Source organism: Colobus angolensis, unplaced genomic scaffold (genome assembly GCF_000951035.1).
Source record: "Colobus angolensis palliatus isolate OR3802 unplaced genomic scaffold, Cang.pa_1.0 Scaffold127, whole genome shotgun sequence".
NCBI lineage: Eukaryota > Metazoa > Chordata > Mammalia > Primates > Cercopithecidae > Colobus > Colobus angolensis.
In genome coordinates, this window is record NW_012113919.1 from 9,354,202 (window position 1) to 9,381,045 (window position 26,844).

Below are 26,844 nucleotides of genomic sequence, written 5' to 3' on the forward strand. Positions count from 1 at the left end.
GCTTTAATTTTCAAATAAATTTTACATTATTCTATTGATATGCCTAAGGGAATCTCTATGACTAAAGTGCCCAGATATTTGTGAGACTATGAACTTTTTTTTTTTTTTTTTTTTTGAGATGGAGTCTCGCTCTGTCGCCCAGGCTGTAGGGCAGTGGCGCGATCTCGGCTGACTGCAAGCTCCCCCTCCCGGGTTCACGCCATTCTCCTGACTCAGCCTCCCAAGTAGCTGGGACTACAGGCGCCCACCACGCCTGGCTAATTTTTTTGTATTTTTAGTAGAGACGACGTTTCACCGTGTTAGCCAGGATGGTCTCCATCTCCTGACCTCATGATCCACCTGCCTCGCCTCCCAAAGTGATGGGATTACAGGCAAGAGCCACCACACCCCGCCGGATATGAACTATTTTTGTGCTGCTCTGTTATGCTCTTTATAACTACCCCCAAATGAGAGAATGTCCTTGTCTTTGTAGTCTACATATTCTATATTACTGACCTGCACTATTTGCATTTAACTTTTGCCTGCTAGAGGTTCAGTTTTGTTGCTTTACCTGCAAGTACTGAGACAGTATCCTATATAAGTACAATTATCCTAGCTCTTTTTCTACTGTCTTTAATTTCCTTTGTAGAATAGCCCCTTTGTCACATGTATTTGAGATTTTGCACATTATTTATATATTAAAATAGTTACTTTAAATATATAAACAATAAATATAAAATGTTCTTCTCAAAAAATACTGTAATAGTCAGTGATCAATAGGAAACAAGAGAAATGAATCCATTTCATAAGCTGTTCCCGAGCACTCAGTTAAGAGAATATAGGTAATTTTCGGAGCACAAATTAGCTAAAGAGTAGACTAATCACAAGCAGAAAATGCAAGCTTAGTTAGAAGGAAAATAAAAGCTTTCTTTCAAATATGATGTCTATATTTGGGTTTCAAATGGTAAGCAACTCTACGTAAAATGGCACTGTTCTTCAGAGCCATTTGGCCATGACCTAATAAGAGTAAATAAATCCAGTGCTGACCTGGGATAACAAGCGTTGGACTTAGTTCAACAAAATAGTTATAATGAAGCTCTCTCAAAAAGACGTCGGAATAAATAAGTTTGAATATTCAAAAATGTAAATTAAAGTATTCCATGCTTGAAGTATGACCAGGACATTATCAATAAGAAAAGTCAGATAACGTAATTCAATTCACACATATAAGTGCACTGTATTATAAATAGAACAGTATATTCAGTAAGGAACTCTTCATACTTGAAAGAAACTTCCTGTATAATGAACAACACGAAATAGTTACTTTGCTATTCTTATTTGAGAGAAACTGTTAACACCAATTCAAATAGGTAGAAAGTAAAGTTTAAAAAATGGTACAGTTTTGTAAGAAGGAAGTAATAGATGCTCTCTAGAGGGATTTGGCAAGTCTTTATGGGGAGAACATGAAAAAAGCTAAAAGGTGCCCTTGATTTCTGAGTAAATTAGGAAAGTTTTGTGACATGAATGGGAAGAAAAAAATTGAAATGAGCTGACAACCAAGTCCAGAATAAGGGACTTCTGAAAGTCTAGAGTCAAAGATACTTCTAAGCAGAAGATACCAACATTTACTGAGCAAATTCTTTACTTATTTAGTCAGTTATTACAGTCTGTATTTTTTAATATGTGGTAAAACTGAGACTTGGGAAGTTTAAAGCTATTAAGTACAGAGCCTAGACTTAATTGTTATTTGTCCCAACCTCATTTTCTTTCTATTACAGTAAGCTGCTTCAAGGTGTCTGCAAAGTAAACCAAAGGACAGGTGTAAAGCTTTGGGGGCAGAAGACGTTCTTGTCAAAGATAAAGTTATTTTTGCTCTGAGTTAAAGACAAAATACATTGGTCAGATGAACCAACAGAATGACAGGGTAGAAGAGAGTTTTGAAGTTAACTTCCAGATCTGTAAGACAATACAGAGTGAGAAGACCATGTATGACTGTTCCAAAAAGAAAAAAAAAAAAAAAGGCAGAGGAAAGCTTAAGCAACTTAGAGGAAAATACAAATATAACAATTATAATTTCAACATTATGTAGATTATGGTATATTTCTTCTTCTTTAGAGATCTATTTTAATCATATTGTGTGTGTACAAATGGGAAATTTAAAGACAGAAGACTTACTTTTATTAAGTGATTATACTTCTGTAAATATTTAGTTTCTCATCAAACATTTAAAACAAGCCATAGAAACCCTCTAAGCCATTTAAGATACAACTTTGAAGTCTAGTAAGGGGAAAGTAAAGATGAGGAGGAAGATAAGAAAAAAGAGGAACTGATAGGAAAGTAGGAACTGGTAGTTTAGAAAGTTTGAGAGGAACATAGTGGGATTTATTTGTGATTGCTGATGGAGAAATTGCAATTGACATATCGTCTCAGGTGGCTAAGGTGCTCAGTAAAATGTTTGTTAAAATGAATTGAACTGAATTTACTTTCTTTAATTGTCTTCCAAATGACAAAACAAAAACATTGGCAACTAAGAAGAGATACGAGTAAAGACATTTTGATCTACTATCATTATCTTAACAAAATGACATTTTCTACCTTGACCTGTATCATTATTACCAGATTTTTCTTATTTAAACAATGAGGTGTGATACTTTCAGAGTAATTTTGTACCATTAAGTTCTTTTTACACATGTAGTTGAGAACTGGGACAGGGTCAAAGTTAGCGTTTGCATTGATGGTGAGAAAGTTACTAAGCAAATTGAAAAGCACAATTTTAAGGGAAATGCTTACCTAATAAATAGCAGAAAATTTTTTAAAGCATTTCTGAAAACTAATTTACAGTATAGGAATAAAACCACTCTCTCAAATGGCCTGCGCAGACTAGGTTAAAGTTTTAATTTCTGATTTCTATTCAATTGTTAAAACCTTTTTTTTTTCAGCAACAATCACTACATAATTGTATGAACTTTAGATTTATTTTATTATATATAGATTATAATCATATCATTTTTTTTCATTTAAATCCCATCTACTTACCAAATAAGTATGAGATGAGTCAAACATACTTTCCGTTTAAGTCTTTTGCTCATAGAAACCCATTTGTCAGGCCAAATTACACAGTTCATGTTACACCATTGTGATTAGTTGCAATTCCAATAATATTTTACCCTTAGATTGTAAGTAGACTGTTGCAGACTGGCAGCAGAAACACGTGATGATTTACTCTGCGAGGTTGTAACTCCTCAAAATTTCTATACCTTTTAGAACTGGGCCATATCTTTTCCGAAATTGTCCAGAAAATGTAGGAATGGTTTCATTGCAAGTTCATCGAAGTTCTTTTCTTATAAATGTCTCTCAGTTGCTATACTGGATAAAATATCACAATAGAAAATATTTATGCTTTAGTCAGGCACAGGATTTAGTCAGTCACATACAGACAGAGCATCAGGAAGATGCGGGAGCTGGTATTAGGCCTATAGTCTAAGACCTGGCTAACTATGAGAAGATGCTGAAGATGCTTAACTGAGTAGAAACTGTTCAAATATGTTTCAGCCATATTCCAGAAGATATAAAGCTTCGTTGGAGGATAACATGAAGAGAAAGGAGCTTGCCAAATCTCACAAGGTGACAGAGCTAAAAATTAGATACCAGAAAGTAGCGACTGACAGTCAAACAGAAGCACCACATTTATGGTTTGTACTTTATGAGTTTGTGTGAGAGCTTCGTAGTTCAAGTACTAGAAAGCTGAAGGTTATGTGTGCCACTACTTGATGCCAGATAAGAAAATGTGTGTGTAAGGAAAAATTTTTATCTGGAAAGTAATACAAAATAATATGGAAGGAGAGAGGGAGAAAGGGGGAAAAGAACACTCACACACTCATACACTGATACACATGACTCTATCCCTACGCAACATATACTTTATCTTATTTCATTTTTATAACAACATTCGTGGTTACACTGCTAGGTAGGTATTATTTTCCAAATTTTATAGAACATAGGGAGAATAGATATTGGAAGGGAATCTCACTAAACTATTTGCACAAGGTAAATAAATAAAATGTATGTCACCCTAGTTCTCTCTGTACAAAATATTAGTGTGCTTCATGCTATATTTCATTGCATCTAGGTGGTGGTTAATGTATGTATTGCAAACTCTACTTCAGCATTAGACTGAATGAACAAAAAAAATTAAATATGTTTACTAAGCTTGCAAGATATTGGATCCTGGTTGACTGATATATAGAAACACACAACTAAGAGATATACACATTATTTGATGTATATATTATGTAAGTTCTTGAATTTTAAACTTGTTATCAAAAATACCTAAAATTACAATTAAACATAACCTATATATGTAGTGATTCACTGTATGAAGTTAGACTTCTGTTTGAATCAGTTTGCTGAATTATAACATATGCTACAAATATTAACTATAAACAAGGTGATCAATTTTCCCAACCTTATCTGGGAAAAATCTTGAGGAGTTTTCTGGTCCTAAGGACACTCAGTGTAAAAACTGAGAAAGTCCTCAGCAAACCAGAAATAATTGAATTGATTGTCCCAAATAAGACAGTCTTAAAGCTCTAAATATGATGCCTTGATGTAGAAATATGTAACTATTACATAGGCAGGAAGTATAGGATCTGTGCAATGAATTCAATACAATATTTAAGTGGCAGGTGCTGTGTACAAACAACATCCCAGGTCCTTGACAACACAGAGATGAACAAAGCTAGTCTCTGCTCTCAAGAAATTTAACAAGTTTTGGGTAAGTAGGATAATCATGTCACATACACAAAATGTATACAAGCTGTGTTATATTTGCCAACATCTACATAATAATTGAATATTATTAGCGTTAAAGAATGATCTGTTCGTTGCAGAGATTTTCAAAGATGGAAATAAAGAAAAGCTTTGAAAAATATCATGCAAGTTAACTGGAATTCACAAGAAAAGAGTAAGAGAATTCCAAAAATTAGTGGAGTTGCCACTTAACGAATGGCAGCAGGATGCGGTCTGTAGACACACTCCACAGTGAAACAAGAATAAATGGCATTTGTTTCTTTAAGAAATAAAAGACACTCATTTATAGCCTCTGGAAACTTTTCTAAGGGCATGCAGCACATGAAGAACAATTTACTCAAGAAAAGCTACTAAAACTTGGTAAGAATAGCAAAAGACAGTGGCACTTAACCCAGAACCTCCTCCTCTCCCCCACGCCTATGTCCCAGCTCGGCTTGATAGAAATGCCCACCTGACAGGTGCAGTAAAAAGACATGGTTTCTCTTCCCTTCACAACCAGTCAAGGGACATGGTATCTTATCAGGAGGGGCAAGATGCAAACATTACATAAAACTATAAAAATTAATAATTATTGCAATGTTTTATTGCACTTGTGACATATATGGATGCAACAGGTATAATATATACAGTTATTGCACATAACTATAAGAAGAAACATTTCTATATTTTACTCTAATTAGTATGAATGTGAATCTGATGAGTTAAGTCATATATGGCAAAATTTAAAGCAGATACTAAGAAAATAAATGATATAATAAAAATCATTAAAGAAATACTCACTTACTGTAAAAGAAAGAAGTAGAGAAGAAATAAACAAAAAAAACATGAGAAACATAGAAAACCTAAAAAACAAAATGGCAAATGCAAATACCATTACATCAGTGTTAACTGTTGAATGGGAATGGATTAAACAACCTAATCAAAGAGAAAAGATGATCAAAGAAAGAATAAAAACTGATAACTATATGAAGTGCATGTCTGTGGTTTAATGGTACCAAAGTCAGACAACTTGAAACCTTGACTCTGCAAAAACTCATGTGCTTTTTTTTTTGAGACGGAGTTTTACTCTTGTTGCCCAGGCTAGAGTGCAGAGTGCAATGGTGTGATCTCAGCTCACTGCAACATCTGCCCCCCAGGTTCAAGTGATTCTCCTGCCTCAGCCTCCCAAGTAGCTGGGACTACAGGCACATGCCACCATGCCCAGCTATTTTTTGTATTTTTAGTAGAGACAGGTTTCACCATGTTGGCCAGGGTGGTCTCCATATTTTGACCTCGTGATCCGCCCACCTCAGCCTCCCAAAGTGCTGGGATTACAAGTGTGAGCCACCAAGCCCAGCCTCATGGGCTTTTTTTTTTTTTTTAACATTTTGCAACATATGACTATACCAGGCTCTCCTATCTTTTAGAATTTTTCTAATGTCACCACAATCCTTCTAGGTACAAGATAATGTACTTCATGACATTTCACAGAACATTCTACCCATCCCATAGTGAATCTGATGTTGCAGAATTTTTACTATGCTAATAGAGAAAGAACACAGGAATAGAAGCAGTGTGGAGCTTGACTTGACAATTTTTGCCTGGCTAATTGGAAAACTAGTATGTAGGGGGTTAAGGGGAAGTCAGTTTGGAAACGAGGTTAATCTAATTCACCCCCAAGAAACAGAAGCACAGGATATCTATAACAGAGGGTAAAAACATCTGCAAAACACTCACTCAGATCATTAGCTTCCGATCGGAATAAGCATCAGAATTACCTAAAATTACAGAAGCTTTACCTTTGTCTATATTGGTGTTATCCTGAGATAAAGTCTGGAAATACTTATTTTCAAAATATGATTCTTCATCTCCTTAACCAGGTGGCTTATGTTTACATTACCGATACTGGGACAAATGAATCATCTTTGTTCTTGGAAAAACATAATTAAGTATTTAGGGCTCGAGGGACGTGGTATCTGTATGATGTTCTCAAATGGAACTGGCATAATATCAGTATGTATTTATACATAGGGAAAGTGGTAAAGTAAATGTGGGAAAATATTAATGTATTAAGTGTAAGTGAAAGATATTTGGAATTTTATTGGGCAATTCTTACAACTTTATTATAAATTTGAAATATTTTTAAATTATTAAAAATATATTAAAAACCAGTGATTCCTCTCAGTTGTATTTGAGAGTTTCTAATACAAATCATGCACCAAGGACTACTTATAGAGAAATTAATCGTTTTTTAATTATAATGTATAAGATTTTCCTTGACCTAAATCACTCATTTTTTTTCATGTCATTGTGCTTCTCAGATAGTTTTCTATGGTAATTCTAAACAACTTACAGTTCCCTACAGTACCTGTGTGGTTTTGCTACTGCTGTTGCAGGTTTCTAAAACACCGTCTATTCCTCCCCTCACTTTTTCTGCTTCAACCTCCTCTTGGATGATTTCCTTATGGCCTTCTAATGTCAGCCAAATATCATATGCAGGAAGGATTGCCTGAAGCACTAGGTTTTACGTGTGATGTGTTTTCTTGGCACTTCTGCAGTGCCTTCTTTACTATCTCTCTTTCAGGCATTGAAACAGTCTGTTTATCCGTGTCTTCCCAACTAAAGTCTTCAGTGATGGACATCATACTTTACTTATTTTTATATGTCTCATCTCTAGAATAATGTATAGTGTATAGTGGACACCCAGCAGATACTTAATAAATTGAAAAATTGAACATAGTAAGCCTACATCAGCAATTCTTTCAGAAATACTACAGTTAATAAGGAGTTTCAGTGGCAATTTTCTTCTTAAATTAGGCATATGGCAAGTTAAATGAGGTACTGTAAAGCAGTATTTTGAGAAATGCTTTCTTGTTCAGGAAAGAACATGCAATACGGAGAATTAAGCTCATTATATCTCTGTGTTTCCTGACCTTTAGGTGTGCCTTAACTTCATTTTTAATTTTTGAAAGCATTCATGTGAGCTAAGGTACCACATTGAAATGGGAAGACATCAATGCTTTCTCACTCCTCCAATAAACAGAAGAAATGTCAAAATTAGATTAACAGCATGGCTCATACCCTATTCTAGTTAATACCACACATTTTCCAGTTCAGAAATCAATGTCAGACACACCTTGGATATATTGCAGGTTTGGTTCCAGACTACCACAATAAAGCAAATATTGTAATAAAGCAAGTTAAACATTTTTTTGGTTTGCCAGTACACATAAACATCATGTTTACACTATATTCTAGTAAGTGTGAAATAATACTTTATCGCTTAAAAAAAAAAAAAAAAAACACTGGAGATCATCTGAGCCTTCAGCAAGTTGTAAAGTTGTAATCTTTTTCACTGGTAGAGGGTCTTGCCTTGAACTCAGTGGCTACTGACTGATTGGAGTGGTGGTTGTTGAGGGTTGGGGCAGCTATGGGAATTTCTTAAGAAAACAATGAGGTTTGCTCTGTCAGTCGATTCTTCCTTCCACAAAGTATTTCTCTGCAGCATGTGATGCTGTTAGGTAGCATTTACCTACAATAGTACTTCTTTCAAAATTGGAGTCAATCCTCTTAAAACCTGCCACTGCTTTATTAAGTTTTTATAATATTCTAATGTTTTGTTATGATTTTGATAGTATTCGTAGTATCTTCACCAAAAGTAGATGTTATCTCAAGAAATAACCTGCTTTTCTCATCTATAAGCAGTAAGTCCCCATTTGTTCAAGTTTTATCATGAAATTGCAGCAATTCAGTCCATCTTAGGGCTTTACTTCTAATTTCAGTTTTCTTGTTATTTCCACCCCTCTGCAATTACTTCCTCCATTGAAATCTTGAGTCCCTCAATATATTCCAACCCGTGAGGGTTGGAATAACTTCTTCCAAATTCCTGTTTTTATCTTTTGACCTCCTCTCATGAATCACCAGTGTTCTTAATAGCATCTAAAATGATAAATCCTTTCCATAAGGTCTTCAATTTACTTTGTCAAGAATCATCATAGAAATCACTATCTTTGGTAGCTATAGCCTTACAAAATGTATTTCTTAAATAAGAAGACTTGAAAGTCAAAATTACTTTTTTGATCCATGGACTTCAGAATGGATGTTGTGTTGGCAGTCAAGGAAACAACATTCATTTCTTTATATATCTCCATCTGAGCTCTTGGGTGACTAGGTGCATTGTTAAAGAGTAGTAATATTTGGAAAGGAAGTTTTTTTTCCTGAGCAGTGGGTCTCGACAGTAGACTTAAAATATTTAGTAAACCTGCAGGGTGTGGTGGCTCATGCCTGTAATCTCAGCACTTTGGGAGGCTGAGGTGGGCAAATCATGAGGTCAGGAGTTTGAGACCAGCCTGACCAACATGGTGAAACCCCATCTTTGCTAAAAATACAAAAATTATCCGGGCGTGGTGGCATGCACCTGTAATACCAGCTACTTGGGGGGCTGAGGCAGGAGAATCGCTTGAACCTGGAAGGCAGAGGTTGTGGTGAGCCAAGATCACACCATTGCATTCCAGCCTGGGTGACAGAGTGAGACTCTGTCTCAAAAAAAAAAAAAAAAATTAATAAGCCGTGCTGTAAACAGATGTGCTGTCATCCAGGCTTTGTTGTTCCATTTATAAAGCAACAGGCAGAGTAGATTTAGCAAAATTCCTAAGGACTCTAGGATTTTTATAATGGTTAATGAACACTGGCTTCAACTTCAAATCACCACTTGTATCAGCTTCTGCTAAGAGAGTTGGACTGTTTTTTTAAGCTTTGAAGCCAGGCATTGACTTCTCCTTTCTAGCTGTAAATGTCCTTGATGGCATCATCTTCCAATAGAAGGCTGTTCTACTTACTTTTAAAATCTGTTGTTTAGTGTAGCCACCTTTATCGATGATCTTATCTAGAACTTTTGATAACTTTCTGCAGATTCTACCTAAGTACTCCCTGCTTTACCTTGCACGTTAATGTTATAGAGAAGACTTATTTCCTTAAACCTCATAAACGAACCTCTGCTAGGTCACATTTTCCTTCTGTAGTTTCCTTACTTCTTTCCACCTTCATAGAATTGAAGACAGCTAGGGTCATATTCTGGATCAGGCTTTGGCTTAAAGGAATGTTGTGCCTGGTTTTATCTTCTATCCAGACCACTGAAGTTTCTCTATAACCACAATAAGACTCATTTGCTTTTAAACCATTCCTGTTTTCACTGGAGTAGCACTTTCAATGTCCTTCAAGGACTCCTTTGCATTCACAGCTTGGCTGTTTGGCATGAGAGGCCTGGCTTTTAGACTATCTTGGCTTTAGGCATGCCTTCCTCACTGACCTTAATCATTTCTAGCTTTTAACTAAAAGTGAGATATGTGTGACTCCTTCATTTGAACAGTTAGAGGCCACTATAGAATTATTAATTGACTGATTTTCAATATTGTTGTATCTCAGGGACTAGGGAAGGCCCAAGGATCAGGAGATAGATGGGGGAACAGCTGGTTAGTGAAGCAGTCAGGACACACAACATTTATTGATTAAGTTTACCCTTTTATATGGGTGCAGTGCATTGTGCCTCAAAATAAGTCATTGTGATTCAGAATAATTTCAATAGTAACATCAAGTATCACTGTTCATACATCACCCTAACAGTTACAATATTAATTAAAAATTTTGAAATATTACAATAATTACCAAAACGTGACACAAATATGAAGTGAGCACTCACTGTTGGAAAAATGATGCTGATGAACTTGCTTGACACAGGGTTGCAACAAACTTTCAACTTGTAAAAACGGCACTGGGGTGAAGTACAATAAAGTGAAGAGCTATAAATTAAGGTATACCTGTACTAACAGGTATAGATTAGTATGGAATGATATATTTCAGATATATTTCACTTGTAAACACAAGTGATCTAGAACTGAAATAACATACAAACTGCTACAGTTTCAAATAATCAGCTTGTCAAAATAAATAGTTTGTTATGTTGAGATACACGTCCCTTTACTGACTTTTCACCATGAACACTTTCTTTGGAGTGGGGATTCCAAGGGGCTGACTAAGAATGATGCCATCTACGAAAGTAGATGTTTGAAATGACCTGTCTTTGGTACCAGGCTAGAATAAAATGATGACAAATATTTTGTGTATTGTGCCTTTTGATTAGCAAAATCTTTTCCCATGAAATGTTCTATTTAAAATTGGTAAGACTATATAATGATAATTATATGGGAAACATTGATGACCTGGTTCAAACATCAATCTAAAACTTTCTATTTTAATTTGGATGAATTCCTTCATGTCTCTATGCTTTCTGTTTTCTTATATATAAAACAGATTGATAATACTATTCTTCAGACATTTCATATTCTCAATGTATAAGCATTGAGAATAATGTCTATCATATGGTCATATTTAAAAATGTTAATGATTGTTATGATTGAAAACACATGTTGGAAAAAGAATTTCACTTAATATCAATCTATATATCTACTGTTACTTAAAGATTTAAAGACATGCATTTTTTATTTTGCTATTCATTTTCTTGGAATTTTTAGTCCAGTTGCTTCACATAGGGCAACATACATTATTGTCAAATCTGTCACATAATAAACGAGATAAAGAGACATCATTATCCAAGGTCACTGTTTTTTTTTTTTTTAATGTTGACTGATATGTAGTAAAACAACAATGAAACAATAAAATACACAACAAAATAAAACTACAATGACTCTTTTATATGTGTTTGAGGAAAATATTTTTGTATAATCACCAAATTGTCAGTTAAAAAATTTACCTTTTGTTTCCATGATGTTATTTTTCTATCTCTGGAAACAAAGATTCTACCTCTGTTTTGGCCTGAATTCTTTGTAGTTGTTTCCAGGTGCTTCTCTCAACCCTATTTCCACAGCCATAGCCACTGTTAAGGAATTTTTTACTGCTTTGAAAAGTTTTAATATTCAGCAGGTTAAGGAAACTCATGGTCAGCTTTAGAATTTTAGTCTCTGCTGAGCTTTCAAGGTGTCAAGACCCTAAAATAATATGAACAGCAAGAATACTAAATCTTTTATTATTTCCAGTTTCCCCTTGAGCATACTGACTTTGCAATAAAGAAGCTGTCATTTACACTCTTCTTTATTGCAAGGTGGGTAATAGCTACAGGGAGAAAAATAAGGAACTGTGTCAAGTTAGCCTAAGTGCCGTTATGATTAATGTGTAATCATTGCACATTTGCATCTACTCTTTTCATATACAGGTACTTCATAGATTGGAAGAGTGATGGGGACAGCTACTTTACAATAGATGGAAATGAAGGAACCATCGCCACTAATGAATTACTAGACAGAGAAAGCACTGCGCAGTATAATTTCTCCATAATTGCGAGTAAAGTTAGTAAGTATGGCATGGACAGAATCAATGTTATACTTCAGATTTTTGGATTTAAGACTCTTAAACGAGTCCCTGCTGAGATGTTTTTCATTTTTGGACTGACAGCTGAGTGGTCTCGTGGGGAAACTCAGAAACCTGTTCGTTTTCCTCACAGCGTAAGTCCAGAGAAATTGTGACAGCTGCCAATGAGTCCTGTTTGCAGGATTGCATGAATATCTAGTAGTGCATTTCATTGTGTGACCTCATCCTTTTCTATGATCTACCCTCAAAAATTCACCTGAGTATTAATTTCTCTTCCACACGGGTTCCTTTTACGTATCGTTGGGAATTTCACAGGGCCAGGCGAGGAGAAATAGTTATCATATAAAATCACCCATTCTGAAATATTTTCTGACATCGAAGAGAGTCCTTAAAAACTCATACATCTTCTCTTTCTCTCCCTTTATTCAAATTTATTTTTGATAACTATCACTGTGGAATATACAGGAGTTTCAATTGCAATTCTTCAAGGAGTGGCTCAAAATGTTTACTATGATTAGGAATTATTTCTTGAGTTGGTTTCTGCTTGGTTCAGAAGAGAATCCTCTAGACTGAGAGTGATTATAGGTTTTATTTGTTTGACAGAACAATCGAGGTTATTATCATAACTTTCTTAAGTAATGTGTGGGGGTGAGAGTGGTGACATTTGGCTTTTGAGATAGTTGTTTTTAATAAAAGTGCATCTCCCCATTCCTTTTACTTATGGTCTCTTGCAAGCTTTGCAAAAATCTCAACTGAATCTCTTCCATTTGCTTCCTTCTTATTTTATTTTGTGCATCTGGTGCAAATTTATAACACTTTAGCAGCTAATTCCAACTTTCCATGCAGGGAATAGCTGTGAGCGTTTCTGCTGAAGGGTTTTGATCAGTCCAACTCAGTGGGGATGTAAACATGAAAAAGTTTTGTCTTCAACAACTCCGTACAAACATGAATAGTCAGATATCCATTCCCACAACCTCATGACATCTTTAGCTTTTAGGTTATTTGTTTTAGGTTATTTTGATTATTAAAAATAAGCCTAACAAAAAAGATCATGCAGCTTCTGCCTTGCTCGTTGGAACAGTTATTATTCTCAAGTATCATGTAATAACTCTGACTACCCGGAGGCTGCCATACTAGAGAGGTCACATTGTGGTGCTCTGGTTGACAACTCCAGCTCAGCTCTGCCTTCCAACCATACCTCCCATGTTCTGGAAATGTGAGTGATGCTGTCTTGGAGCCTGTAGTCCAGTCCACTTTACTAGCGGAATACCACAATGTAAACTTCATCAATGCCATGTGAAATGGAATATTAACCCAGCCAAATCCTGCCTAAATTCTTACCCACAAAATTGTAATAAATATGAAAATTTATTCGTCACAATTTTACAATATTTCACAATTATTAAAGGCAACTACATTTTGGTGTCTGCTGATACACGGAAACAGATATCCGAAGAACTCAAAGACAACATAATCAGAACTTTCATTCCTTGAGGGTGGGGCTATTGATTCTCCAGTTTCTTGCAATAGAAAGGAAAGAGGGAAATTTTAAAAATGCATAAATCTCTATTAATGTAGTGCCAATATAGTGCTCCATTGGTTGCCACCTTTTTTTTTATTTTTTAGACATAGTTTCCCTCTGTCTCCCAAGCCGGAGTGCAGTGGTGTGATCTCGGCTCACTGCAACCTCCACCTTCTGGGTTCAAGTGATTCTCCTGCCTCAGCCCGCCAAGTAGCTGTTATTACAGTCATGCACCACCACACCTGGCTAATTTTTGTACTTTTAGTAGAAACGGGGTTTCAACATCTTGGCCAGGCTGGTCTCGAACTCCCGACTTCAGGTGATCTACCTGCCTTGGCTTCCCAAAGTACTGGGATTACAGGAGTGAACCACTGTGCCTGGCCTGGTTGCCGATTTTAGGACTAAACGGGAATGGCAGTAAAGACAGTTGTTGAAATGCTAATTCTCATGTAATTTTGTGAATTATTTGCTGTTGGGGGCTCTAGGTGTCCCCTCCACATGGGAATCTGACATGGGCACCCAGTGGTAGACCTTATAACTTCTTAATTCTAGGGCCCCCTTGCTTAGCAGGCGGCCTTTTTGGGTAAATTGATAGCATGATTTCCCAATTTTAGCTCCTTTCTCCTGTGTCCAGTTGACCATGGGAAATTCACTCATTTTCATGACATTAAAACCGGTGCATGATGGGTTGCCACGATATTGCAGGTTTCCTCTGCCTTGCCATCTTCTTTCATATCTGCCCTCTTTGGACAGTAAGGCTTGGGATGATCAGCGAGTTAGCTTCCAAGCAGTCATATGATAGGGAGAAGAGAATGACAGTTCTCCTTCTTGAAGGGCTCCCATCCTTATTTTCTTTGTTTTCCCCAAGTCTCTCTCCTTTCACACCTGGCGTCTTTCTCCCCTCCCATACCACATCCTATTATAATCACATATGTTTTCCTCATTCATTTCATGCTTTCATTTATTTCATTTATGCAGAATTTGGGGACAGCTAAAATATATCAGAATTTTTAAAATCCTCTTTTGTTTTCTAAGATCTTTGAGAAATATGGTGAAAATGAGTTGTCTAAGTTACAGAATAGAAGACCTCTGTGAACCATGTTACTTTCACTCTAATGGCGGGGATACAATAAGTGACAACCGACCAGTCACTTCAATAACTTCTACTTATCATAAACATATCACCCATAATAAAATATTATTAAGTAGAAAGCTATCTAATCTAACCTACACATTCCTATTAATACACAAACAGGTGCATATTTCCTTGATGTAGAGATAGTGGGCCCATGTGCCTTAACTCTAGATGGATGTCTCAGATAGTTTACTGATTGCTTCTACTGTAGCTGTGGCAGGTCTCTTTCTTTCCAGGGACTCCCTGGGCTATGAAAGCAATTATCATAGTATTGAAGACACTCATAACAATAAGGTCTAGTGCCTCCTTTCAGAGCCTTGAGCTTCAACCATTTAGAAAATGGAAGGAAGTATGAAAGTTTATAGTGGAAGCAAGTGTCATTGGTCCCTGAAAGTTTAGATCTTAGAATCCTAATTTGTTAGTTATCAATATGATTGGTGCATATGCGGGCTCTGTCACACTGCCACCTACTGGCTAGAGTTGTTGCCTAAATGAAAATTAGGAATCCACAGGGTATGGATACTTATAAGTAACGTTGCCCCTCACTGGGTCATAGGCAGAGCTGGGACTTAGACAAATAAACAAAATATGTGCACAATCTAAGAGTGATGCCAAACTAATATTCTTAAAATTGACTTCTGGTTTATTCTAGTATCTACTCAATGACCAATGTAAAGACTTTAGAGCCGTAAAGGAAATCTGGTGTGACAAAGACTATATATCGGTATGAAAAATAAAGAGGCTAAACACATATCATGTGGTAAAGATTCTATAAGAAGAATAGGTAATTTAGTTTGAATGCACAGCTTAAAAGTAAACTTTATTCATATTCTAATGCCTAAGACTGTCTTCACTGATCACACTAGCCAGCTGAGCAGGGAATATCATCATCGTGAATAAATGAGGAATGAATAGCCCACACTTGCCCTGCCAAGAAAAATGAAATTGCTTAAGTATACCTTATTGCAGATTGAACTAGCATATGTTTTGACTCTGACCCTTTTCTAAAAACTCTCAGGTGAAATGAAATGGCACGATGATTGAACAACTTCCAATTAATTAAAAAGCAGTCATTAATCAGTGTTGCTATAGTTGGAGGTCCAAATAATTTTATTACACTTCTAATAATTCTTTTATGCATTACTGCTTTGCTGTTTTTATTAACCTTGAGTATTTTCAATAAGACAGAGACTCCAAACTTTACTTCATTCACATTATCAGAAAGTTTCAACAGGCAAATGTTTCTAGGATTTTTGTGTTACTTTAACAAATGTCATTAATTAAAGATAACTAGTCAGACAGGGTGGCTTGCAACATAGTCCCAGCTACTCAAGAGGCTGAGGTGGGAGGATCACTTGAGGCCAGGAGTTCAAGACCAGTCTGAGCAACATAGTGAGACGCTTGTCTCAAAAAAGAAAAGCAAAATTAGCAAAAGGAAAAAGAGAGTTAATAAGTAAATAAATAAAGATAACTAAACATAACTTCACTAAATCCTTATATTTTATATGATTATAAAATAAAAAGGTGATACTGGAGACAATTCTTTTCTTGGTCCTATTAGTTATCAAAATGGCAATGAATTGGTCCCATTTATTGTGAAATAAGTGAAAAAACAGTGGGTTCCCTTACTAAATGCTATATTGAAACAAGTTTACATACAATTGTATCATTATGAGTTGTGATTAAGTTGTTAGATAATTAATTTTTAAGGTTATCTTCTCTATAGAGCTATTTTATGCTGTAACTTTTTAAAATTTCACATAAAGTAATATTATCTTCATATGTACAGAAAATCAAATTTCAAGATTGGTACCTATAATTCAGATTCAACATAAATTCATGCATTTTTTGGTATCACCTGTATAGAGTGCTATCTATGAGAAAAACATTATTTGTTGTGGGTTAGGAGAAAACTGATTAGGACTGGTGTCTATTCTTAAGGACATTACAATTTAGGAGTGGGTATAAATTTACCAGATTTGTAAATTTTGGTAAGTAATTAGTATGCAAATTATGCTGAATTCCAGGGAAATTAGATTTAAGTGAACTGTCATATAAACTTCAGAGGTGGCTTGCAAAAGGTTAGGATTGACCACAATATGGTCATGAAGAATTTAAACAAACAAACAAACAAAAAATAGATAGATAGATAGATAGATAGATAGATAGACAGACAGATAGATAGGTTTTTCCAGCAGAATTTTCTGAATTTTTTTTTTGGCTTGTATGCCAAATAGTCAGCTATGAAATGTATTATCAGAACATATGAGAAGTGAGTACCTAATTTTTCTAGAATAACATTAAGTAACAATAGAATAAAGTGATAAACTATTTTAATAGCCTTCTATGCATTAGCTCATCTGATCCTTTCAATGAACCTGCAAAGTGAGTGTTCTTGTAAGCATTGTAGTCATGAGGAATGGACTCTTGATATGTTTTGTCTGTAGCTCAGTGTCACACAGCTAATGATGACCAGGCTCGGACCAACACCCTGGAGTCTCTCATTCCAAAACACATTCTGTGAATTAGATTGACATTTCCACAGGGAACATATTCATCCTGCTTCATTTATTTATTTTAAATAATTTGGGGGATGTGATTGGGAGATGTTGGTCAAGTAGTAAAACAATTTCAGTTAGGAGGAATAAATTCAAGAGATCTATTGTACAACATAGTGACTATAGTTAATACATTGTATTCCTGAAAAATCTTGACAGAGTGGATATAAAATGTTTCTACAAAAATTATAACTATGTGAGGTAGTGCATATGTTAATCAGCTAGAGTTACTCATTCTACAATGTATATATACTTCAAAACAGTGCCTTGTACACGGTAAATACATACAATTTTATCTGACAGTTAAAAATTAACTTAAAATTGTTAGTGGTAGGCTGGACGTGGTGGCTCACGCTTGCAATCCCAGCACTTTGGGAGGCCAAGGCAGGGGGATCACTTGAGATCAGGAGTTTGAGACCAGCCTGGCCAACATGGTGAAACCTTGTTGCTACTAAAAACACAAAAATTAGCTGAATATTGTGGCAGGTGCCATGCCTTTAATCCCAGCTACTCGGGAGGTGGAGGTTGCAGTGAGCCGAGGTCAAGCCACTGCACTCCATCCTGGGTCACAGAGTGAGACTCTGTCTCAAAAAAAAAAAAAAAAGGTTAGTGGTAACAATTGTCAAAATGATTTCCATTGTGTAGATAAATAATAACATAGTAAAAAAGACTAAATAGTTGTGTTTGCAATGTACATATAGTTGAAGTGAAATACATATTTATTATCTATCCATATTTAAGCTTATTAGATGACTTACATATTAAAATGCAATGGAAATTTGCATTTTAGAAAGAAAAAACAAAGACTCAAAATAGAATTGAAAAATATGTATGTAATATTATGTATATGACAGTGGTATAGTTAGGTAGATTTCTTTGTATGCCCAACAAATGTGAATTACCAGGGTCTCAAGCTACGTAAGAGTTCCTAATAACTTAATTGTGAAGGACCTTTCCTGATAATTTCCCTTGTACATTAAAAGAGTTTGTCTACCTGACATGATACTCTTATTTAATCAATATTTATTAAATAACTTTATGTTTAATTAATCAGTGTGACAGACAATTTGATCAAAATAATAGCATACTTAGTTGATATAATTACAAAATGATGTGTCAATTAATCTTACAATGAAATGATATGTAATATCTAACATGCCAGACTCTTTGAAATATTGAAAAAATACAGCCTCATTATCAGTAAATTCTCAATACCTCAGTTGGGAACTGATGAACAAAAACGTACTTGGTACTTATGACATGACAACTATGTGTTTTTCAGCTTGTGCTCAGTGGTGTCATCGTTGGTCCTGTCTTGGGCTGATTGAGTGATGAGAATTAGTTAAGACACATAGGAAGTATGAACCAATGTAGACCTTCAAAATCAGGGCAGAGTGTGGGAAGGAATAAGACTTTCTGGCAAATATGTTCAATGATGCAAGCAGCATATGGCGCACTCAATATGGTGCCCCTGAATAAGGCAATCTTAATTATAAATGGGGCGGAGGATGGCACATAAATAGAAGATGAAGTCACAAATATCCTAAAAATGGGTGGAGCATAATACTGGTAATCAGAAGTGGATCATATTTAGATTTTAAGGGTGGAAAGACAGCAACATTTCTTTGAAATATGTTCTCAGTTACTACACTGGTATTCATGAACAGGTCTTCAGTTCTTGGGGAGGAAGAGTGCAAGAACTTAGAAGAAAAACCTACTCCTTATGTATGGGTTATTAGTACTTATGCTATGTTACAAATGATCCCAAAATTTGGTAGTTTAAGCAACATTTATTATTTTACAGTTAGGAATCCATTTATAGTGAAGCTTTGTTCTCTTAGGTTTCTTTAGTAAGACTGCAACTAAGTTGACTCAGTGGTTGATAGCAAGATTCAGTGTTCTGTAAGCTGTTGGACAAGTAACTATACCACACTGCTGTTTGATCTGAAGCTGCCTTCTGTTTCCAGCCACAGGAGCATCTCCATAGAGCAGTTCACAACATGGCAGCTGGCATGATCAAAATGAGCAAGAGAAAGAGAAAGTGCCAGCAAGATGAAAGTCAGCTTTTTGTAACTTAATGTCAGAAATGACATCTCCTCTTTTCCCACATTCTTTTTATTGGAAGCAAGCCACTAGATTCAGGCCATACTTAAAGGAAAAGAGTTACATGAGGGTGTGAATATCAGGAGGTGGGGATCATTGGGAGCCATTATAGAAGCTTGCCTACCATATGGGCTCTTAGCAATTGGAGAAGTCAATTGAAAAAGAAGAAAATTTAGAAACCATATTGGTTGGCCTCTAGGCACTGAAAATGTCATGAGAGATGCAACAATCTGGTTAAATACATTAAATATAAAATCAAAATACAGAGTGCTCCCAGAGAGAATACAATAAGTAATTATTTTTGGAAAAAAAAAAAAAGTGTACTTTGAAGACCTAAACATAGTATGTCACTTAGGAAGCTCCATATAAGCTGAGGATTTAACAGATTAAAACAAAATAATAATCATGGAAGAAAGGAGGCTATTCTAGGTTGAGGAAACATTTTAAGCAAAGACATAGATATGAAAAGTCATGTTGAGGTCAGATATTACAAGCAGTGTGGTATAGTTGCTGCCAAGGAGTAGACATTGAGAAAGGAGGCTGAGGCTTCGTTCAACAGAGTCTTAAAAGCCTTGTGAGAATCTGCAGTTTTTCAGGTGGGACTATGAGTCTGTCCTCGTTCTCACTGTATCTCCTCTATCTGTGTGCCCCCAGCTTACTATGGATACAAGAAGCATTTCACTTCTCCAACTTTTCCTATCTGTTCCTAGGCCTGCATTTCTGTGAGCCAGCACTGATTGGCTTACAATGCATTCACCTGGGTGACTATATAGTTAACCTTACGAGTGATCAAGTGACAAAGAGGTGTGGATTCTTTGTGGCGTTTGGGCAGAAATATTCTCCTCCATAATTTGGCCAGACTTGTTTTCAAAAAAGGTATTAATAGTTCTATTCACTTTGAGAATAGGCATCCTTGGTTTGGCCTTTTCTTCTCTACTGGCCTTCCTCAAGGTGAATCACAGCCACCTGCATCAGAGACACCTGGAACATTTCCTAAAGGGAAGATTCTTTTATCTCTTTCAATACATGGTGAATCAGAATTTCTGGGAGTACTGCCAAGAAATCTCCATTTCAAACAAGCTCCCTGAGTAACTCCAAGGAACACTGATTTGAGACCCACTGTGTCATTCTCAAATTTGAGTAAACAAAACAGTGGAATCAGTTACCATGAATACATGTACTTCCTCAAAGACTGTAGTTGACTTTTCAGGATTAAACATAACCATTGGTTTCAATTCCAAATTGATGTCAATCCTTTCTTCTTTCAATTGCCCAAATTACTGCTTTCCTCTTATTTTTTGTAAATGCCTTGTTTTACGTGAGTGTAGGTAGTTTATTTACTGTTTTCTGATTTCCTTTCTTTTTCCCAAATAACTATATAAAACTATTTTGTATTCTCAAAGAGAGGTAAGTGTGGTTTATACTAGAATTGCCAACATTTTATTAGTACTTGTATATTAGTCAGTGTTCTCTAAAGGAACAGAAGTAATAAGATAGATGAATATATGAAGAGGAGTTTATTAGGAGAAATGACTCACGTGATCACAAGATTAAGCCCCACAATAGACCATCTGCAAGGTAAGGAGCCAGGAAGTTAGTCTGAGTCCCAAAACCTGAAAAGTAGGGAAGCAAATAGTGCAACCTTCAGCCTGAGGCAGAAGGACGGAGAGTCCCTGGTAAATCACTGCTCTAAGTCCAAGAGTCCAAAACCTGTAGAACTTGGGGTCCGATGTTCGAGGGAAGGAAATATCCATCTGGCACAGGGGAATGGTGAAGGCCGGAAGACTCAGCCTAGTCCTTCCGTGTTCCTCTACCTGCTTTTATCCTAGCCGTGCTGGCAGTTGATTAGATGGTGCCCAATCAGACTGACAGTGAGTCTGCCTCTCCCATCCCACTGACAAATGTTAATCTCCTTTGGCAGCACCCTCACAGACACACCCAGGAACAATGATTTGCATCCTTTAATCCAATCAAGGTGACATTCAATATTAACCATCACAAGTCCACCCCTTGTTAACTTGAACCCACACACATCTCCTGAAATCATACATAATCACCAAATAAAGACAACAATAAGGTCATAATTATGCCTAATATAATTCTTCTTACAACCAGAAGCACAACCAGAAGCACTTACAACCAGAAGCACTTCTTTCTTACAACCAGAAGCACACTAATCATTAACCTAAATGCTATTATATAAAGTTAACAACATTTACATGCTGATATGAAGTCAATAAATCTTATGTCACATGATAAAGAAAAAAAGGAAATAAAATAAAGATATTTTCTTAGTAAAGTTGTATACATGTTCTTAACAAAATAAGGGGGAAATACTCATGACAAATACAGTCCTCATTTCTTCAGCTGGTCACATGGTCATAGCTGGTATTGATGACTACCTTCTCCTACTACCCGTTCTGTATTCCCTTTGCCTTCAGCAAGCACCTCAGCAGATACTGGTTTTTTCCCTGGTGGAGTGACTCAAACATTCATTCCTGAAAAGTCTGGGCCATCTGTAGTCCTGCCTGGATTGGACTGTTGTTTCCAGTTAACTTTAATTACAGAGCATAGTAACACTAAGAGATGCCCTAAAGGATCTCCTGTATTCCACGCACACTCCTCTTTACCGCCATTGTGGAGTAGTGGACTGATTTCATCTTGATAGTCCTAGTCAATCACCCCAGCCAACACTGTAACTCCCTTCTTAGCCTGTTGACTTAGAGGTAGGAGGAGCCCAAAGTGGACAGGTGGTATCTTAACTTCCAGTTTAATGGAATCATGTCTCCTGGTGGTAGCATTCCTCCCTCTGGATCTAAGACCTCTCGGCCAGCAGAATGTAATGTTGCAGTTATAGGAAGCAAAAACTTTGCTAGTGGGTCACTAGAAGTGATGGTGAGTGGTGCCACTTCCACTTCCACCCTTTGATTCCTGGACCCGTGACCCTTGGCTATGGGAGAAATAGTACCATATATTTGACACTGATTCAGAGCACAGACAGTCTTTTGGAGAGCTCTGCCCCAGCTCTGCAAATTATTGTCACCTATTTGGGCTTGTAATTGTGACTTAAAAAGGCCGTTCCACTGTTCCATCAATCCAGCTACTTCAGAATGATGAGAAACATGGTAAGACCAGTGAATTTCATGAGAATGAGCCCACCTGTGCACTTCTTTAGCTATAAAGTAAGTGTCTTGGTCAGAGGCAATGCTGTGTGGAATACCATGATGGTGAATAAGGCATTCCCTGAGTCCACGGATGATAGTCTTGGCAGAAGTATTGCGTGCAGGATAGGCAAACCCATATCCGGAATAGGTGTTTGTTCCAGTGAGGACAAACCAGTGTCCTTGCCATGATGGAAGAGGTTCAGTATAATCCACCTGCCACCAAGTAGCTGCCTGATCACCCCAAATAATGGTGCCATATCAAGGACTCAGTGTGCTCTCTGCTGCTGGCAAATTGGGCACTCAGCAGTGGCCGTAGCTAGGTCAGCCTTGGTGAATGGGAGTTCATGTTGCTGAGCCCATGCATAACCTCCATCCCTGCCACCATGGCCACTTTTTTCATAGGTCCATCAGGCAATGACAACAGTGGCTAGGGAAAGAAGCTGAGTGGTGTCGGTTGAATGAGTCATTCTACCCACTTGATCATTAAAATCCTCCTCTGCTGAGGTCACCCTTTGGTGAGCACTCACATGAGGTACAAATATCTTCATAGTTTTTGACCACTCAGAGATGTCTATCCACATACCTCTTCCCCACGTTTCTTTGTCATCAAGTTTTTAATCATGCTTCTTCCAAGTCCCTGACTCTCCAGCTAAGCCATTGGCCACAGCACATGAATCAGTATATAATCACACATCTGGCGATTTCCCCTCCAAACAAAGTGCACAACCAGGCAGGTTACTCAAGGTTCTGCCCACTGGGAAGATTTCCCTTCACCACTGTCCTTCAGGGCTGTCCTAGAAAGGGGCTGTAGTACTGCAGCTGTCAGTTTTCAGGTGGTGACTATCAGGCAGAAACAGCTGTAAACCAGGCCCTTGTCTTCTCTTACTCTGTCAACTTCTCATAGGGAACTCCCCATAAGGCCACAAGTGCAGGCTGGGGGAGAGAAGACAGGGTGGCAGGAGTGTAGACCATGGACATTTGAGCCTCTTCCTCATGTAACCTACTTGTGCCCTCAGGACCTGTTTGAGTCCCATCACATATCTACCACTTACATTTGACGATGAAATGCTGCTGTGCATGACCCACCTTATGGCTACATGGGTCAGAAAGCACCCAGTTCATGATAGGCAATTCAGGTCTCATGGTGATTTGATGACCCATAGTCAAACATTCAGTTTCCACGAAAGCCCAGTAACAGGCCAAGAGAGAGACAGGAGAGTAGTTATCGGCAGAAGCAAAGCAGATAACAGGAGAGTAGTTATCTGCAGAAGATGGCAGGGCCTTGCTCAAAAATCCTAAAGGCATCTGCTGTGATTCAGCTATGGGGGCCTGCCAAAAGCTCCAAGCAGCATCCATATCTGCCACTGACACCTCAAGCATCATTGGATCTGCTGGGTTGTATGGCCCAAGTGGCAGATCTGCTTACACAGCAGCGTGGACCTGTTGCAGAACATTCTGCTCTTGACCCCATTCAAAACTGACAGCCCTTCGGGTTACTTGATAAATGGGGTGGAGTAACACACCCAAATATAGAATGTGTTGCCTCCAAAATCCAGATAGGCCTACTAGGCATTGTGCCTCTTTCCTGGTTGTAAGAGGGTCCAAATGCTGCAACTTATCCTTCATCTTAGACGGAATATCTCAACAGGCCCACACCACTGGACCCCTAGAAATTTTACTGAGGTAGAAGTTCCCTGAATTGTAGTCTTATTTATTTTCTATCTTCTGTATGCAAATGTCCAATAAGTCCAATGTGTTTACTGCTTCTCACTCACTGGATCCAATCAGCATAATGTCATCAATGTAATGGATCAGTGGGATATCTTGTGGAAGCAAAAAATGATCAAGGTCTCTCCAAACAAGAGGATTATGACACAAAGCTGGAGAGTTTATATACCCCTGAGGCAGGACAGTAAAGGTATGTTGCTGGTCTTTCCAGCTGAAGGCAAATTGCTTCTGGTGGGCCTTATGGACACAAATAGAGGAAAAGGCATTTGCCAAATCAATGGCTGCATACCAGACACCAGGAGATGCGTTAATTTGCTCAAGCAATGAAACCATATCTGGTACAGCAGCTGCAATTGGAGTCACCACTTGGTTAAGCTTACGATAATCTGCTGTCATTCTTCAAGATCCATCTGTCTTCTGCACAGGCCAAATAGGAGAGTTGAATGGGGATGTGGTGGGAATTACTACCCCTGTGGTTTTCAAGTCTTTGCTGGTGGCACTAAACTCTTCAATTTATCCAGGGATGCAATATTGTTTTTGATTTACTAATTTTCTAAGTAGAGGCAGCCCTAACGGCTTCCATTTGGCCTTTCCCACCATAATAACCCTCACTCTACCAGTCAAGGAGCCAATATGTGGGTTCTGCCAACAGCTAAGTATTTCTATGCCAATGATGCCTTCTGGCACTGGGGAAATGAACACAGAATAAGTTTGGGAACACACTGGACTCACTGTAAGTCAGGCCTGAGCTAAAATTCTATTAATTATCTGACCTCCATAAGCCCCTACTTTAACTGGAGGACCACAATGACGTTTTGGGTCCACTGGAATCAAGGTCAACTCAGAGCCAGTGTCCAATAATCCCTCAAAAGTCTGTTCATTTCCCTTTCCTGAATGCACAGTTACCATGGTAAAAAGACAGAGGTCTCCTTGGGGGAAGATGGGAGAAAGATTAATAGCATAAATTGTTTGTAGACTAGTGGGGTCCTTCCTCAAGGGGACTTGGCCTCCCTTCATTCAAGGGGTTCTGGGTCTGTAAACTGGTACAAATCTGGAATTGATTGAGAAACCATGATTCTCTGCTTTTAGAATTCAAATTATTCTTCTGTTCACTTGATTGGGAAGTTTTCTGCTTATGTAAATTAAGTAAGAATACAGTAGGCTTCCTGTCAATTTAACTTCTAGGAACACTGTGATTAGCCAATGCCAGAGCGCTACACGAGTCTGACTATTTTGATTGCTGCTTTGCCTCTGCTGTCCATTATAGGAGCTATGACCACCTTGCTTTTGATGGTTGAGTGCTGTCTCTTGGCCCCTGCAACCTTGGGATCCAATTATTCCCATTGCATTTAAATTTTGTAGTTGAGTGACTGTGGTTCTCAACATACGATCCCATATACAGAGAAGAATAATCACAAAACTCTTCAAGGATGCAGGTGCTGCCCTCACAAATCTATTTTGGAAAGTATTGGTGACACATATGTCTTCTAGACCCTCCCAGGTGGGATGAATAGGTTTAAAGTGACTAATCTACTCTAGCATCACAATCTCCCTAAGTCTTTGGATCCCTTCCTCTATATTAAACCAAGGGAGATTATGCATTTCCAGCTCACTCACAGTGGTCCATATTTTAATCCATATTTCAGCTAACCAAGCAAATAAAGTATTAGAACCTTTTTTAACACCACTAACTGCAATATTAAATGCAGAATCCTTACTTAGTGGGTCCAAATCAATAGATTCAACCTGATTCAACTTTATATTCCTTCCACCATTATCCCACACCCTTAATATTGATTCCCATGCCTGTTCTCCAGATTTCTGCTTATATAAATTAGAAAACTCAAGAAGTTCTTTTGGAGTTAGTGTACCTCCTTGTGGGTTACCCTCTGAAAGTCACCTCTAGGGTCCCGTTGGGACTTTAGTCTAGTTATAAGTCTAGAAGCAAACAGGGGTGTTGGGGGTGGGTCCTGAAGAGTACCAACATTGTCTGGTCTGACAATTGCCTCAGGGGAGGCCATCACTGTTGCCTTAGGCAGTACAGGCTTTATCTCCTCAGACAAATGTGAAAAGGCTGATGGCAGTGTAGGTGTGGGAGAGGATGTTGCCACCACTGGGAATGGAAAGCTGTTTCCTCTGACAATAAAGGCTTATCAGGGTTTACAAGCTGTGTCCTTACCTTTATCAGGGCCCTCTCACCAGTTCCCATTCCAAGTTACAGGGTCCCATTCTTTTCCAATGCCCTCACTTTAACAGTAATCACCTGACAAGGCTGTGCATGTACTTTTTGTTGCAGGTCAGCCACTCTCATGATAAGACCTTTTGTCTGATTTTCCAGAATTTCAGCTTTTTCTCTATAGGAGATAAGACTCTCACTCAGGGCAATCTTAGAATATTTGAGGCTCAGTATCTGCTTCTGGACCCAGGGGTTAGACTCCCTGAGTTTATTGTTTTCCTTCATCACTTTGTCTGGTGAACAACTAA

At 37.5% G+C, this 26,844-nt stretch overlaps 1 protein-coding gene across 2 annotated transcripts in view; it reads left to right on the top strand.

Moving 5' to 3' along the window:
* CDH12 (cadherin 12, type 2 (N-cadherin 2)) overlaps window positions 1-26,844 on the top strand; it is a 1,158,911-nt gene that overhangs the window by 1,107,929 nt on the left and 24,138 nt on the right. For both annotated transcript variants that reach the window (XM_011933446.1, XM_011933447.1), the window contains one exon: window positions 11,996-12,132. In XM_011933446.1, coding sequence (XP_011788836.1) covers window positions 11,996-12,132 — 137 coding nt within the window. The remainder of the gene's footprint in view (window positions 1-11,995; window positions 12,133-26,844) is intronic.